Here is a 14,124-nt window from a genome sequence, read left to right on the forward strand (position 1 = left end):
CACACAAGACACTACACACCAGTGGCAGCAGCAGCATCTTTGGAACATCATCAGGTCAGGGGTAGGTGAATAAACATGATGGAGACAGACTCCAGAAAGATGGAGCGGTCCCCTCGGACGCAAGATGAGATCAGAGTTAGTTGGGATGTGAATACCCAGAAGAGGGCAAAGGGGGATGAGGACGATGTGAGGACCGTGTGAGTGTGAATGCAAAACTGCATTTTCTCTTTTCTTTTTTTTTTTTACCTGGTGGAAGTTCAGGCCTCTTTGGCTTAATAATGAGTTTTGCTCCTCCTCCGAAGACAGCCGCCCACATGCGATTGTTGAGGGGATGCGCGGCCAGGCGGAAGAGTTCGTTGCTGTTGTGAGTGCCCAGGCCGTGGATAAGCAGCGAAAGATAAACAGCCACGACCGCCTCGCACAGCAGAACGCTGAGCCTCGGCTGGTCCTCCTCCCTCGCAGACGTCAACAGGGAGATCAGGGACGACACACCTGCAGCGAGGGGAGACATGGTGCTTTTTTCTTTCCCCAAAATTATTTGCAAAGTCATAAAAAAAAAACAGACACAATGAAGAGCTCTTTTATGAAACATTTGCATGATAAGTCTCTGTCTTTCTATTTCTTTCCTGGAGGCCATGGAGCTCCTATTATAGAACACCATCTGCCTCTCTGCATAAACACAGATTGTCTGCTTTGCACACACACACACACACACACACACACGCGCACACCCCTCCCTCTGCTGTTCACATTTCCTCCAAGTCATCCCTTTGATGCTTTCATATATGCTACTTCCTCATCCAGGTCACCCAGTGAGGATTCTGGAAAATAATTTTAGTCTCTGTCATCTTTATTGTTCCATGTAGAGCAGGGTTTATTGAAGTGTGGGGTGCCAGAGCTCTACAGGGGGCGTCACAACAAGAGGGGAAAAAATAGCAAAGTAACTGCAGGTATTCAACCAACTTCCACCAAGCCTATAAGTGTGTCCATTCATCCAGCCACTGGTGGCGCTGTTGTAAAAGTGCTGGCTGTGCTTGGCTGGAGTGAACCTGTCTGGCTTTTACATCCCAAAACCCAATTAAACCTGATTTGGAGTTTCAAATTTCAGCGGCTTTGTCGAGGGTTGTTAATTTTACTGTTAGTGATTATTTTTTGATAAGTGTGGGATAAAACTATTTAAGATCCTGAAATAGGACAACTGATTATTTTCAGTTAACGTTTCAATTCAGCTATACTGCCCGTGACTCATTCATTAATGTTTGTGGTGTTTTTGGCATCTTTTGAAATGTTGATATTTCGGGGGAATTGTTTCTGTCGCTGGTTTAATTTTGTCTGAATATACGACGTCCATTTATTCATTTCTACAGTACATTTTACAACTTAAATCAAGTTCATTGTTCTGTCCATAAGCTCTTACTCTAATCTAAAGCAGGCAGACCCTACAAGATCAGTGAAATATGCGTGAATGGAACATCAAGCATAGGAACAGCAAAACGTTTACAGATATAATCGCAGTAATGTAGTTGGGGGATGCATGTTTTGATTTGCTCCCTAAGGGAGGGGTAGCTCTCCTAAATGTTGAAAACCCCCAGAAGCTTGTCTGGTTACCAGGCCACTGCGCAGGAGCAGAGTTTGGAGTAACATGTTCTTCAATGCTTTCTGTGCGAAGCCGCTTCCTTTCACTCAGCAGCAGCCCCTGGTACACCATCCCTGTGAACTGGTTAGCTTCTGTTTGACTGCTGAGAGGACAAAAACAAAGAAAAGTGTTTATTTTCACCACGCAGGAGGTTAAATCAAGTCTCTCACTGAATGATGGACCTGTGGTTACCTGTAACTGTGACTGTCGCATAGGGCTTGGTAGACACAAGCAGAAAGAGACGCTGCTAGCGTGTGAAGAGCATTTACCTGAGGATGAAAGAATAGTTGTTGTATCATGAAAACGAACAACAAATACAAAGAAAAGCTGCACACTTCCAACTCCAGCAGCAATTTCCTTTCCAATGTTCTTTTTTTGGCAGAACATTGGGTTGCGTTCAAACTCAAGCACACATGAATTGACAAGTAGCTTGCAACTTGTTCTCTGTTTTAAGCATCAGTGACATTTGGTACTGGTGGTGCCAAATGTTTTCCAAGCTGCTCTCAAACTTCTGCCACAAAATATGCATAGAGATGAAGAGAAAAAAGCCACTGCTCCAGTTTTCAGAGCTTTAAGGAGTAGATAAAAAAAAAAAAAAATCACCTTAGTTACGACACAGAGTTTCTGTAAGTTAGCATATTTTAAACAAGAAGTGCTCCGAGTAGTCACGAAAGCATAATTTATTCAATCCCTGCAAGTTTCAAATGAAAAAATTCTCGTTTTGAGTCCTGACCCGATCGTCAATGATGTCCGGATGTGGCGGAGCCTCCATCATTGTGATGGTGTAGAGGATGTCGTGTATGTGGTTGCTGAGGTGGAGAACGGGATTGGCTATGACCGTCTTGGTGGGGGCGATGCACGCCGACAGTAGAGGCAGGGTCGTAGGCAGAGGCAGAGGGGACTGCAGTTGCTTCACCGTGGTCTCCTACACAAACACAGACGAAGCGTTCAATACTGTCCCAAACATTCAAACAGCAAATAAAAGACGTGTGGAATGGCAGCATGGCATGCACCTGCTGGCTCTCCTGCAGAAGGAAGAGAAGCTCCATACGGACAGAGGTGACCCCTCCTCCTTTGGCTCCGTGAAGGCTGCAGTAGGACAGGAAGACCCTCAGCAGGGCCTGGTTCTTCCTCAGCCAGGCTTTACGCCTCTCAGAGTGCTGCTGCTTGGCTTGAAGACGACGTCGCTCCATCTGGTGACGCTCGTAAGCCCCGGCCTCCATGTTCTCCAGCGCCTCGTCTGAAATGTCCACAGACGCCGTATGATCCTTCTCGACCTCTGGGCCTTCCTCTATTCCCTCCACCTGTGTATTTTAACCAATATGTACGGAGAATTACTAAATCAGAAAGGTCGGGCAAAGCTTTCTGATCTCCCCAGCTGGGTTCATTTTCTTGGAGTTTACCTTGTAGTTGCAAATCTTGTGCATGGCTGCGATCTCCTTCTCCAACCAGCTGTAGAGCTGAAAGCGGAGCTTCCCTCCATCTACCTCGAAACCCGTGGCCAGCGTTCGCAGCTCGGTCATCAGGATCTTCAAACACGCACGAAACTTCAGCTGCTCTGCAATCACATCCACTTCGGACTCACCCTAAAATACAGGAAAACTGAGTGTTTATAGGGTTTAAAAACTATATGTAAAAAAAAAGCAGTCCTATAAAGTATGAAATATTACTTCATCTTCTAATAATAATTCTCTATTATTACTTTGGCTGCTTTTAGTGTCATAAAGAACAAATCTTGCTATTAACTGTTTGCAAGTTAAATGCAAACATATCAACTCTGATACAGTACATGACTGTTCACCAGATAAAAAGAGACAGCGGCTTTTTTTTTTTTAGCAAAATAAGCCATCAGTGGTGCTACTAAGGAGGTACTTGACATAAAAACTTTTAGAGACATTTCTAGAGGATCCTCAGAATTTTAGAGCAAATTTATGCTGAACTCTGAACCATAAATTAACATTATTTTGTTGACAGTAAGATGCTTTCTTTCATTTAAAATGCCACAGCACTTATTTATATTGTGAAATTGTTAAAAGTCTCATAGTCCTTTTACATCTTCCTATATTTTAACCTGTCTGAGAATTATCATAGATCTCTCTAAAAACATTGGCCAAATCACACATTACTTCCTCAGCTGGCCTTTTATTAGATACATTTATAAGTAAAATAATTTAAAAAAAGATTTCAAAAGTGTACCCTGTTGGTGAGATTGTGGAAAATTAGAGGCAGAACTTGCACACATAAAATAATTTAGGAAGAAGTCACATAATTTGTTACGGAAAATGCTTGGGTTACAAGAATCCTATGACTTGTGCAACATTAAGCCTGTGTAATTTATCTACAGAAAGTATACAAAGAAACAGATAATTGGAAAACCAACACAAGGAAAAATGGCCAAAATAGACATTTACAGAACGGCGACAAAAAACACAGGACAATTTGATGGAGTCAAAGAAAATAAATATTGACTTTCTGGTGGGATTGCTGCTCCTGACTGAAGACATTTGTTTTATGTGTATGATTGCTGTATGTATAGCAGTTTGTTCAAATTGATTATGAAAAGAAAAATAGGAATATTAAAGCAAAAGAAATATATAAAGACAGATTTCATCTGTGATTTGATTTGTGATTTTTAACAGATTGTTACCTGTGAGTCTTCTCTTTGCAGTTTGGGACCATCATTCTTTGAGCCTTTGTCCTCGATCTCTGGTTTCTTCATGGTTAAGCCATCCTCATCCTCATCTTCATCCTCTTCCTTGTCATCGCCCCAGTCGAGCTGCAGCTCGTTTTCCTTCACCGTGACAACAGGCTGGCTCCAATCCAGCCCACCAACGCTATCGTTGGCTCCCCAGGCAGCAGCCGGCGCCGCGGAGGAGCCCCAGTCCAAACCGCCTTGGGTGCCATTTTCTAACGGCTGGCTCGCATTCACATTTGCCTTCGACGGAGCTTTGCTGGGAGACGAGGAGCCAGATTTCCGGCTTACTTTGGGAATCTTGGAGAGCACTTCCAGAGCCAAAACCGGGCAACCCACCTATAGAACAAATTAAACATGGTAAACAGATCAACCTCACATAATTATGGCAAATCAACGATTAAAGACATCTACTGGATAGTAACCATTTCAGAACTGAGCTTACTTTAAAGTGTGCATTGGCAGTAGTGAAGAACAGTTTGCGCTCTATAAGGTTGATCTCATCTGCACCGCTTTTCTCAGCAGTAAGGCCCACATTTGTCGCCGTGCCTTCTGGATTCGCAAAGTGCCGACGGATGATCAAAGGATGCGTCCTTAAGTAGTTATAGAAACTAAACACCACAGGGTTGCAAGATTTCACCATCACATCTGACGCACAAGAGGGAAGAGAAGGAGACCAAAAATAAGGATTGCATACAACAAAAATCATGATGAAAGCAAATAAGGCTCATTTTATCCCCAGGGTTTTTTTTTGGGGGGTTTTTTTTGCTTACCCGGATTCTCCTCTTCTTTTGGGTTTCTCTCCAATAGTGTGTCCAGGGCTCGGGTGTAATCTTTCATGATCCAGTAGGCTATGCTGCGAAGGAACGGGTCTGGATGCAGCCTGGAGCAGTGATAAGCGCTCCCGTCCCGGTTGCAGCCCAGAACCTTCTCGTGCAGGAGGCCTTGGCAGGTGGACGAATTCTCAAAGTCGGCTTCGTACAGCCTCGCTACTATCATGGCTAACTGGAGATCCTCCATCTTCTCCATCAACACCTGCACATCATGAAGGAGCGTTCAGTCTGCAGTACAGTACAACTAAACTTTATACGACAGGTAAAATAACAAGACAACGCGACACATTTTCAAACGGCTGAACCCGTAATACTCAGGTATTCTGACCGATAGTAGAGCAACAGTTAATAGAGCTAAAGGTTTGAGGGTTCTAACAATTGTTCCTAACACATTTTAGATTAGATCCTGGAATTTATGACAAGCGATGCCTTCATTTCACAAATCAACTGAATTAATGCAGAGTTAAGTTGAAGTAGTGACCAAAAACAAAAGACAACAGTCTTTTTTGATTTTTTTTTTTTTTTTTTCAAATGTTTAATTGTAAATATGTTTGTAAGTCATAAACTACTGTGATCAAACTGGATAAAAAAAATTATAATTAGCATTACCAAAAACACAGATCAACAACTTAACAGAAATTGATGTAAAAATGCTTTTATTTTGCTAGAATGCCATTATTTTGTCTTTGCAGAATAAGAAAAAGTATAGAAACTCAAACCTTTCTCCAAAATCAAGATGTAATCTTTCCATACTTAAAGACATGGAATGTCCATTTTTTCATACTAATTACAGACTATGTAGAAGCCCTGTTATTTTGTTGCTGTGACCTAAGAATGTAATTTGCATGTAGTCATTCTAGATTTCCTTAACTTGGTCACTCTTGTCTCACTTTACCTTGAGTTAGAAACACATAATGCTCAAAGTTGCTTTCTTGTTATTTCCTATCTGTATGTTTTGACTGTGTGGCTGTAAACCTCAGGCCAAAGAAAAATATGCAAGATTGTTACGAACTTTATCAACATTAAGTGTTTACTCAAAGGCTGCCAGCAACATAAATCATTATTATGCTTCATGTAGAAATTTAAACTTTACAGACTTCTATTTTTTTTCACTTTACTGCCACTGTGAGGGAAATGAAAACAGAGACCAGGAGAAGACTCAGAAGTAATAAGCTGTGCCTGGGTATCTATGTGTGTAAATCAGAAAGTGTGTGTGTGTGTATTTCTCCTCACTTCTATTGCATCTTTAAGGGAGCCAGCTAATAGGAAAAAAGCAGCAGACTGTTCAAAGCGCTGCTTTCCCAGCAGGGAGAAAGCGTTTTTTAGAGCTGCTTTTCGCCACCGGTCCTCAGTGAAGTTGTTTTTGAAGAACTGAGTCATTTTCTCATCATGCTGAGACCTGAGAGATGGAAATGAGACTGTTGAATATCTCAATGAGGTTTCAAAATACACTGGAAACAAACATACAATACACAGAGTAGCAGTGTATCCCGTGACATGATCCTACCGGAACAGACCCCACAGAACAGCTTTTTTCTTCATGGCCAAGTAGAACAGCGCAGCATCCAAAGGGTCGCTGTTCCTCTGGAACGCAGTTTTGCCCAGCTGATGTCACACAGAAAAGTTCACTTACTTGGTTTACTTGTAACCTTAAACTGATACCTCACGACAGCAAATATACACACATGCCGAGCAAAACGTCGACAGTAGTTAATCTTCTAGCAAATTGCTACCATAAATATGTAGGTGAAGCAAAAACTGAATTAGAACTTTTTCTCAATAAAAGTTATTTTACACTTTCATTCTAGATTTTAGAATGTATTCAGACCGATTTTAAACTTTTTTTTTATATAGTTACCTTCTCCACCATCTTCCGCAGTGTGTTGATGTTGCGTATCCACCATCCCACTCCCACAGCTCTCAGCTCAGACCACTGTGGGTCGCCTCTCTGCATGGCAGGAATCATGTTCAGCAGCTCCTCCTCCGCCTCCGAGTGGAAGGCCCATGCAAAGTGGCACGTGGAAAGGCCTGGCATGGAGATGGACGGAGGGATGGAGAGAAGAGAGAAGCATGATGGGCTTGAATTGAATTTGGACAGAAACAGATTTAATAAAAGTGAAACATGAACCCGACACAGTCTTGTAAAATGCCTCGAAATGACGCGAGGCTAAAACATATCATCAAAGAGGTTCAACTTATTTCAGGAATTTAATAGATAAAGTGAAACTTGTGTTTGTTACACAGAATGCATACAGCTGTCAGCTAATTAAAACCAAAAACTAAGCTTCTTGGAAGATTTGAATGTTGCATAGGGGCAATAACATGGGCATTAGTACAGAAATAAAAATTATGTCTGGCAAAATCGTGAGATAGATTACAAGGTTGACAGCAGAAGGTCAGTAACACCTGCTACAAGGAGGATAATTAATAAAGGATAACTGCTTAGGAAATATGTTACATTTCACTTAGACATCTCCTCCTAATATACATAAACGTTGGGATTAAAGACTTTCCAAATAGGTTATACAGATTGTATCAAGTAGAAGCTGCAGCAGATTGGAGACAGAAAACATGTGTGTACGTTACTGTAACTAGTAGCACTTCTCTTGATTTTAAATGAGTAAAACGTCATTGACTACAAAAACACACAGTTCACAAACACATATACATAAATAACACTATTAAATACTGTTTTGTGCTCCAGATCAAGACGGATCAATAAAATGAAACCTATTTGATTCACCTGACAGCCTTAACTGGTGATTTTACAAGCTACGTTTTTTTTGTTGGTTTTTTTTTACCCTGGTGAAGCAGCTGCATACGATAGAGGGGAGGCAAAGACGTGAGCAGGCAGGTATGAAGACGCATGGCGAGCAGGTACCTCAGGCCACACTCATCAAGAGCCTCGCCACCTGAACAAACAGAAGGGATTTATTACTACCAAGTAACAGCTGCAGAATAAATGCAAAAAAGCATCGCCTGTAATATTTCAGTTCATGCAATCCTGTTAAAGAAAATGCGTTTCTTGACCCTGAACCTTCTTCTGTGATTACTCTGCCCTGGAACAATATGCTTATGTCTTGCTCTCAAAAGACTAAATAAACAAGAGGGAAAATTGAAGAAGAAGAAGAAAAAAAAGACGATGATAATGAAAAAGTACGGGGGAACAGTTCAGGCACTTTTTGGTCATTGAAGATTTGATGGTTGGAGATTAAAGACACGCTGGAACATACAATCAAAAAAAGCATGTTTGTCTTACATGCTTATCACCTTTAGACAACTTTTAAAGAGTATTGTCTCTTACAAAGGTTAATAACCACAGTGATGGTAGATAAAAAGGCAGGACAACACACCAGATATTGATTGATTTGTCATTTCAGAGGCATCCATGATCTTAAATGCAAGCTGCATAATCCTAAATATGAAAATATGGGCAGAACTGGAGGAAAGGCACAGTGTATTGTTAGGTTTTAAAAAATGCTGACACTGAACGTTGTTAAGTTTAATTACTGTGATCCAAGAACAATTTTAAGAAATAAATTTCTTACAATCTCAAAGTCAATCGTTACTGAAAAACTAAAAACTTACTTTGCTCGAAGAAGGTTCAGTTGTTTTTCCTTTTTACAACTGAAACTATTTTCTACGGAAGCATGTCGATCAAGTTGCTACGACAAGGAGAAACTACAGTACACAACACAAGAGCCAAGAGGTTTTCTTTTATTCTTTCCAGTCTTTGTCTGTTACTGCTCATGCTGGGTTTGTAAATGTTTCTAGGCTTTTGAAAAGTCAAAATAAGAGTTTTCATTCTTTGAGGAATAAACACTGGGGTTGTTTTTAGTGTTTAGTAATGATAATGGCCAATATATGTTTTTAAAGTCAGATCTCGTTTTAAAAAGAAGCTTGTTTTACTGCTCGTTCTCACACACAGTGTGACATCGCCTCTGGTGTTAATATAAATACTCAATGAGAAGAATCCATGCAGGAGCAGAACACCTGCTGCTGTTCAGTAGATCTTTGACTTTTACTATGAAACTGAAGCAGCATTTAAAGTAGAATAAACACACTGCAGTGAAAAACAATGTTTTTCACACGAGTGAGAATGTAACCGTGAAGGTACAAAACAGGAGACAGCAGCGGATACAGGTGAATGCAAAACCAATAGTAACCTGTGTACTGCTGATCAGCGGAGCTCGTAACTTCAGCACTTGTGGTAGCAATTGTATCGGCCAAGGCCACCAAAAACATCTGCTCCAGCCTGGTCAGTCCTGGGAGGCTCGAGTGCATGAGGTGGCTGGATAACACCTGGAGACAAACAAAAAAGAAAAAAGAAAACAACTGAAACAGAGAACTGAAAATATCTATATTTTCCTTTTTTGTGCAGAGAAGCAAACTGTTGAACAAGTTAAGTTTCTCTAAGCTTTCAAACCCACGCAGCAATAAAATTATGAGATTATCAAAACAAACTACTAACATGTCAAAATGTGCTTAATTCTCTTCATTACTATATTATTTGCGCTACATTTAGCCACACAATAAAGAAAAACTCTGTACAGAAATTGCAAGGTCAATAAAGTGAGCAATTACCTGAGCATGCTCCGGTCCAAAATAAGAGGGTCCATACTGAGAGAGGTTGATGACTCGAGACTTCCTCTCTGGTTTATCAGTAGCAAAGTTCACAAAGTCATCAGTAGTAACTGCTGGCACCTGATTGAACATTCAGGAAACAGTTTTAGTTCCCTAAAGATCAAAATACACGTTCAGTGAAGAGACAGTAATTCTAATAGCTCACCTGGAAGAGATCGGCATACTGGTCTTCTGAGGATTTTGGAGCTGCATCACCGTCAACAACCTTAGCCGTTTTGGCGCTTTCTTCCGCTCCCTTGAATGAAGTGTCGAGGTCGGCCAACATCAAGGAGTAGAGCGGCAGAGGAGGGATGGAGTTGATCTCCGTGTAATCCCTTCCTCCGTCTCGGCCAGCCACAATGGTGTCCTTTGCCGTGCTTCCGGTCACGCTGATTGTTCGAGAGAGATGCCTCCTGGATCCGCCTTCACCTGCCTCCACATCCCTGACCACAGCGACTTCTCCGGCTATGCACTTCACCAGATGGGCAAGTATGGCCTGAACAAATTCAGACATACGCTTAAGATTTTAAGTAGCTATTTCTGAACATTCATGTTCGAGCGGAAAGGGACTCACCTTGGCCCGTCGGACTTTCCCCAAGTCCATAAGTTCCAGCAGCTGGGTTGGGTGGTACTGCGGCAGAGTGGGGGAGAGAGAATGAGCCGCCTCAAACAGTCCACCTTCCTGTAGTCCTGCGGGGGCGCGGAGCGCCTCATCCACTCCAGTGTTCCCTTCAAACACACTTTTGGACCTGGCCCTCCCTTCAAAGGCGGAGGAGGTAACTGCGCTCTGACCTCCGGCGATGTCTGCGGATGACAGGTTGCCCTCTTCTCCTTCACCGGGCTTCTTGTCCTGGTGCCACTGGGCGTACACGTGCATTTCACAGTCCATACCCACCACCAGGATGCCGTCCCTCACCCAGGACAGGGAGACCGGCAGCGAAGGCGTCCCGTCCACAGACGACAGGAGGTCAATGGCGCGAAGCAAGATCCAGCGTGAACGGATGCCCTGTTTGATACTGCCCCCTAGAGGAAGGGTGATTACTGCCACCCCCTCTTTGCTGCTGGTCTGCTCATTGACCATGCCAGAGATGCGGCCGTACATGAGGATGTTAGAGCCCACCCCAATTGTGAGAATGTGGGAGCCGTCCTCCTTCGATAGCCAGTCCAGGTGGATGAAGTGCTTGATGTTGGGCGAGCTGTGGTCTCTGCTCATGTACAAATCAGACCTGCAGGGTAAAAAAAATAACAAAACACGTCCGTTAGATACAGAAAGTATCAAATAATAAAAAGTAAATGGTTCCATTCTGACCTGCTGTAGACAAAAAGGTTGGAGTCCACACTGACTCTCGGGTCCAGTGTCGAAGAAGGTCTGACAAAGTCATCCAGGTGAACAGTTTGCTCCAAGACCCACTCAGAGCCTCCAGTGGATTCACACTCATAGATGGAAACGTGCATGGAGAAGTCTTCGACAGAATTGTGCAGCTGAAGACAAAAAGGATTGCATATAGTTTTAGCATTGTATTTTAGGCAATAAAGTGTTCATTTAAAAAATAAATTTGATTATTTGCTCATATCCATGTCTAAACAAGCTACAGTGCATTTTCAGTACTTTTTCTTATCTTATTAATCATCAGAATAATCAATAGATATGATAGAACTAATGGTACCATCCAGTTTAAATGCATGACCTCCTCTAATCTAGTTCATCTTTCTGCTCCATTCACTTCTTTACCTAAAGTGCATTTATATAATATATGCTGCTGTTTTCATCTACGAGTGGTTAACCAGAACTATAATATTACAAAGTTTACCATATAAAAAGGTTTTGAAGAGAAACTCTTAAGATGGTAATAAAAGACAGAGTTCTCATATCCTACCAGTCCTTGCCGTGGCTGCTTAAAGGCCACGGCTAGCCGGCCGATGTAGGAGCAGGAAACGGCGACAGGCCGTCCCGACACAGACACTGCGCTATTGTTGTCCTCCTCCTCGTTCATGAGCAACCACGGTTCCCAGCGGTACACCCGGTTGTCCGTGTCGTCTCCATAGTCGCCCTCCACAGCGCAGCGCCAGAAGCGCACGTGAGAATCAGAGCAGGTGGTAACGATCAGGTACGGAGCCAGACACACAGGGTAGATGGAGGAGGAGCTCAGGTGACCTGGAAGAAGTAGCAGGGAGAAGAAGATTTAGAAAATGTTTCATCTAAATACCAAAATTGACCAAATGTCTAGAAACATGCTTTTCCAAATTATCCATGACATGGAAAAAGTTCAAATCTTATTGAGCATAGCTAAAAAAGAAAGGTGAAAAATTTTGTGCCACCAAGGCAAAAATAAAACTGTTACATAAGGTAGATAAAAATTAATTTTAGCCAACCTGCAGATGGCGTTGCCCTGGTAACTTCCACCCCATGCGGCAAGTCTAGTCGCTTGCTGCACACCAGCTTGGAGCTGAGGATAAGTTTGCTTGCTGATTGCAAGTTGGCTGAAGAAGCAGATCGAGGCAGGGGTCTGATTGGAGAGGTCTCCGGGGACGAGTCGGCATTCACGACCTGACTGGGAACCAGGAGCTGGCTCTGGAAGCTAAACGGTTGGCTGGGCTCATCTGGAAAAATGTACATCGATTTCTGGCCTATAACTCCGCAGAAGGAATTCAATATGACGTTCTTCAATGTTAATAATATCCAAAATAAATCTGATTTCTATCTTTTGATGCAAAGCTGGACTTACCAACGCAGGCCTGCACAGATTGGAGGTGCAGGTGCCACATCTGCAGCACGGAGTTCCCATTAAGATCCTTCTCTATTACCACCAAGAAGAACTTCTCAGAAAACGGGGCAGGTTGGTAATCTGCATGCGCAGGAAAAATGAAAAAACGTATTTAATGACCGAATTGATGGAAAGAAAACATCCCTGTTAAATTTGCAGTGGCCCTCTACCTTCTCCAGTCGAGAAGGCTGGTGTGAAAGCCTCTGATTCGTTGTGAGGTTTGTAACCTAAAATGAAATCCTCTTGGAAGACATGAAGCAGCTGGGTGTTGGAGCCGCACTGGAGGCACAGAGACGTGGGATCAGAAAGGTTAACAAGGACTTCACTGAACTGCTGCACAACGCCGATGTGAGCTGCGTGTGAAAGCAGAGCTGCTAACCTGGTTTGTAATGACATCCAACTCGATGATACATCCAGGTCTGGCTGTGGACTGCTGACTGACAATGTTGAACACTTCGCCCACCAGTTTCTGAACAGAAACATGCATGAGCATTTGGTAATTATCCGTGAGCGCCACTAAATTTTATGCATAACATGAATTAGGTGTAGAGGGTTCTAAAGATGTAAAGCACGTTTTAGTCTTTACAAAAAGAGATGAGAAAAACAAAAATCCAGATTCCTTAGCTTTACAGTAAAGAAATTTGGAAAACATATTTCAAATGAGCAGGAATGAATGTGTTCACTCACAGAGGTTTCTGGATCTGACAGCTCATCCAGTAGTTTTCTGGCATCCACAACGGCTTGATAGAGACGCAGGTTTTTACCATCTGATGCCACAAAGCAGGCGCTGGCACTGTTACAGTAGGTTCCTGACAGAAACAATGCAGTTTATAGCTCAAGAAATGTCATAACCAAATTACAGACTCATAACAACACCTAAATACGACATAATATCAAATTAATTCATTATTATGTGCTGATAAATATATTTCAAGTGAGAAGAATTGTGTTAGGGGATACAAGGAGCTCTCATACAAACATGTTTATGTCTCGTAAGCAGCTATGATACGTAGCTAGAATGCCTTGATATTAGGTGTATGTGTGACATTATTTTGTTCAAGCGTATCATCTTAATATAATTTAACTCTTTTGTCAAACATAATTATAGATAGATAGATAGATAGATAGATAGATAGATAGATAGATAGATAGATAGATAGATAGATAGATAGATAGATAGATAGATAGATAGATAGATAGATAGATAGATAGATAGATAGATAGATAGATAGATAGATATATAGATAGATAGATAGATAGATAGATAGATAGATAGATAGATAGATAGATAGATAGATAGATAGATAGATAGATAGATAGATAGATAGATAGATAGATAGATAGATAGATAGATAGATAGATAGATAGATAGATAGATAGATAGATAGATAGATAGATAGATAGATAGATAGATAGATCGATAGATAGATAGATAGATAGATAGATAGATAGATAGATAGATAGATTAATGGATGGATGGATGGATGGATGGATGGATGGATGGATGGATGGATAGATGGATAGATAGATGGATGGATAGGATGGATAGATAGATAGATAGATAGATAGATGGAT

The 14,124-nt window shown here is 41.8% G+C and overlaps 1 protein-coding gene across 5 annotated transcripts in view; it reads right to left on the reverse strand.

The window, feature by feature from the left end:
- The window catches only part of dmxl2 (Dmx-like 2), a 43,904-nt gene that overhangs the window by 14,352 nt on the left and 15,428 nt on the right, over positions 1-14,124 (reverse strand). For all 5 annotated transcript variants that reach the window (XR_006372371.1, XM_044134483.1, XM_044134475.1 and 2 more), the window contains exons 15-38: positions 13,237-13,358; positions 12,929-13,018; positions 12,720-12,828; positions 12,511-12,630; positions 12,158-12,385; positions 11,662-11,939; positions 11,094-11,266; positions 10,359-11,010; positions 9,951-10,280; positions 9,746-9,865; positions 9,328-9,463; positions 7,963-8,073; positions 7,020-7,189; positions 6,669-6,766; positions 6,395-6,560; positions 5,102-5,363; positions 4,774-4,976; positions 4,284-4,667; positions 3,040-3,222; positions 2,650-2,940; positions 2,370-2,561; positions 1,829-1,905; positions 1,609-1,739; positions 247-492 (exon numbers count right to left, since the gene is read on the reverse strand). Coding sequence is in view for 4 of the 5 variants with exons in the window: in XM_044134483.1 (XP_043990418.1) it covers positions 247-492; positions 1,609-1,739; positions 1,829-1,905; positions 2,370-2,561; positions 2,650-2,940; positions 3,040-3,222; positions 4,284-4,667; positions 4,774-4,976; positions 5,102-5,363; positions 6,395-6,560; positions 6,669-6,766; positions 7,020-7,189; positions 7,963-8,073; positions 9,328-9,463; positions 9,746-9,865; positions 9,951-10,280; positions 10,359-11,010; positions 11,094-11,266; positions 11,662-11,939; positions 12,158-12,385; positions 12,511-12,630; positions 12,720-12,828; positions 12,929-13,018; positions 13,237-13,358 (4,872 nt within the window). In the remaining variant the exon portion in view is untranslated. The remainder of the gene's footprint in view (positions 1-246; positions 493-1,608; positions 1,740-1,828; positions 1,906-2,369; positions 2,562-2,649; positions 2,941-3,039; positions 3,223-4,283; positions 4,668-4,773; positions 4,977-5,101; positions 5,364-6,394; positions 6,561-6,668; positions 6,767-7,019; positions 7,190-7,962; positions 8,074-9,327; positions 9,464-9,745; positions 9,866-9,950; positions 10,281-10,358; positions 11,011-11,093; positions 11,267-11,661; positions 11,940-12,157; positions 12,386-12,510; positions 12,631-12,719; positions 12,829-12,928; positions 13,019-13,236; positions 13,359-14,124) is intronic.

Source organism: Gambusia affinis, linkage group LG02 (genome assembly GCF_019740435.1).
Source record: "Gambusia affinis linkage group LG02, SWU_Gaff_1.0, whole genome shotgun sequence".
NCBI lineage: Eukaryota > Metazoa > Chordata > Actinopteri > Cyprinodontiformes > Poeciliidae > Gambusia > Gambusia affinis.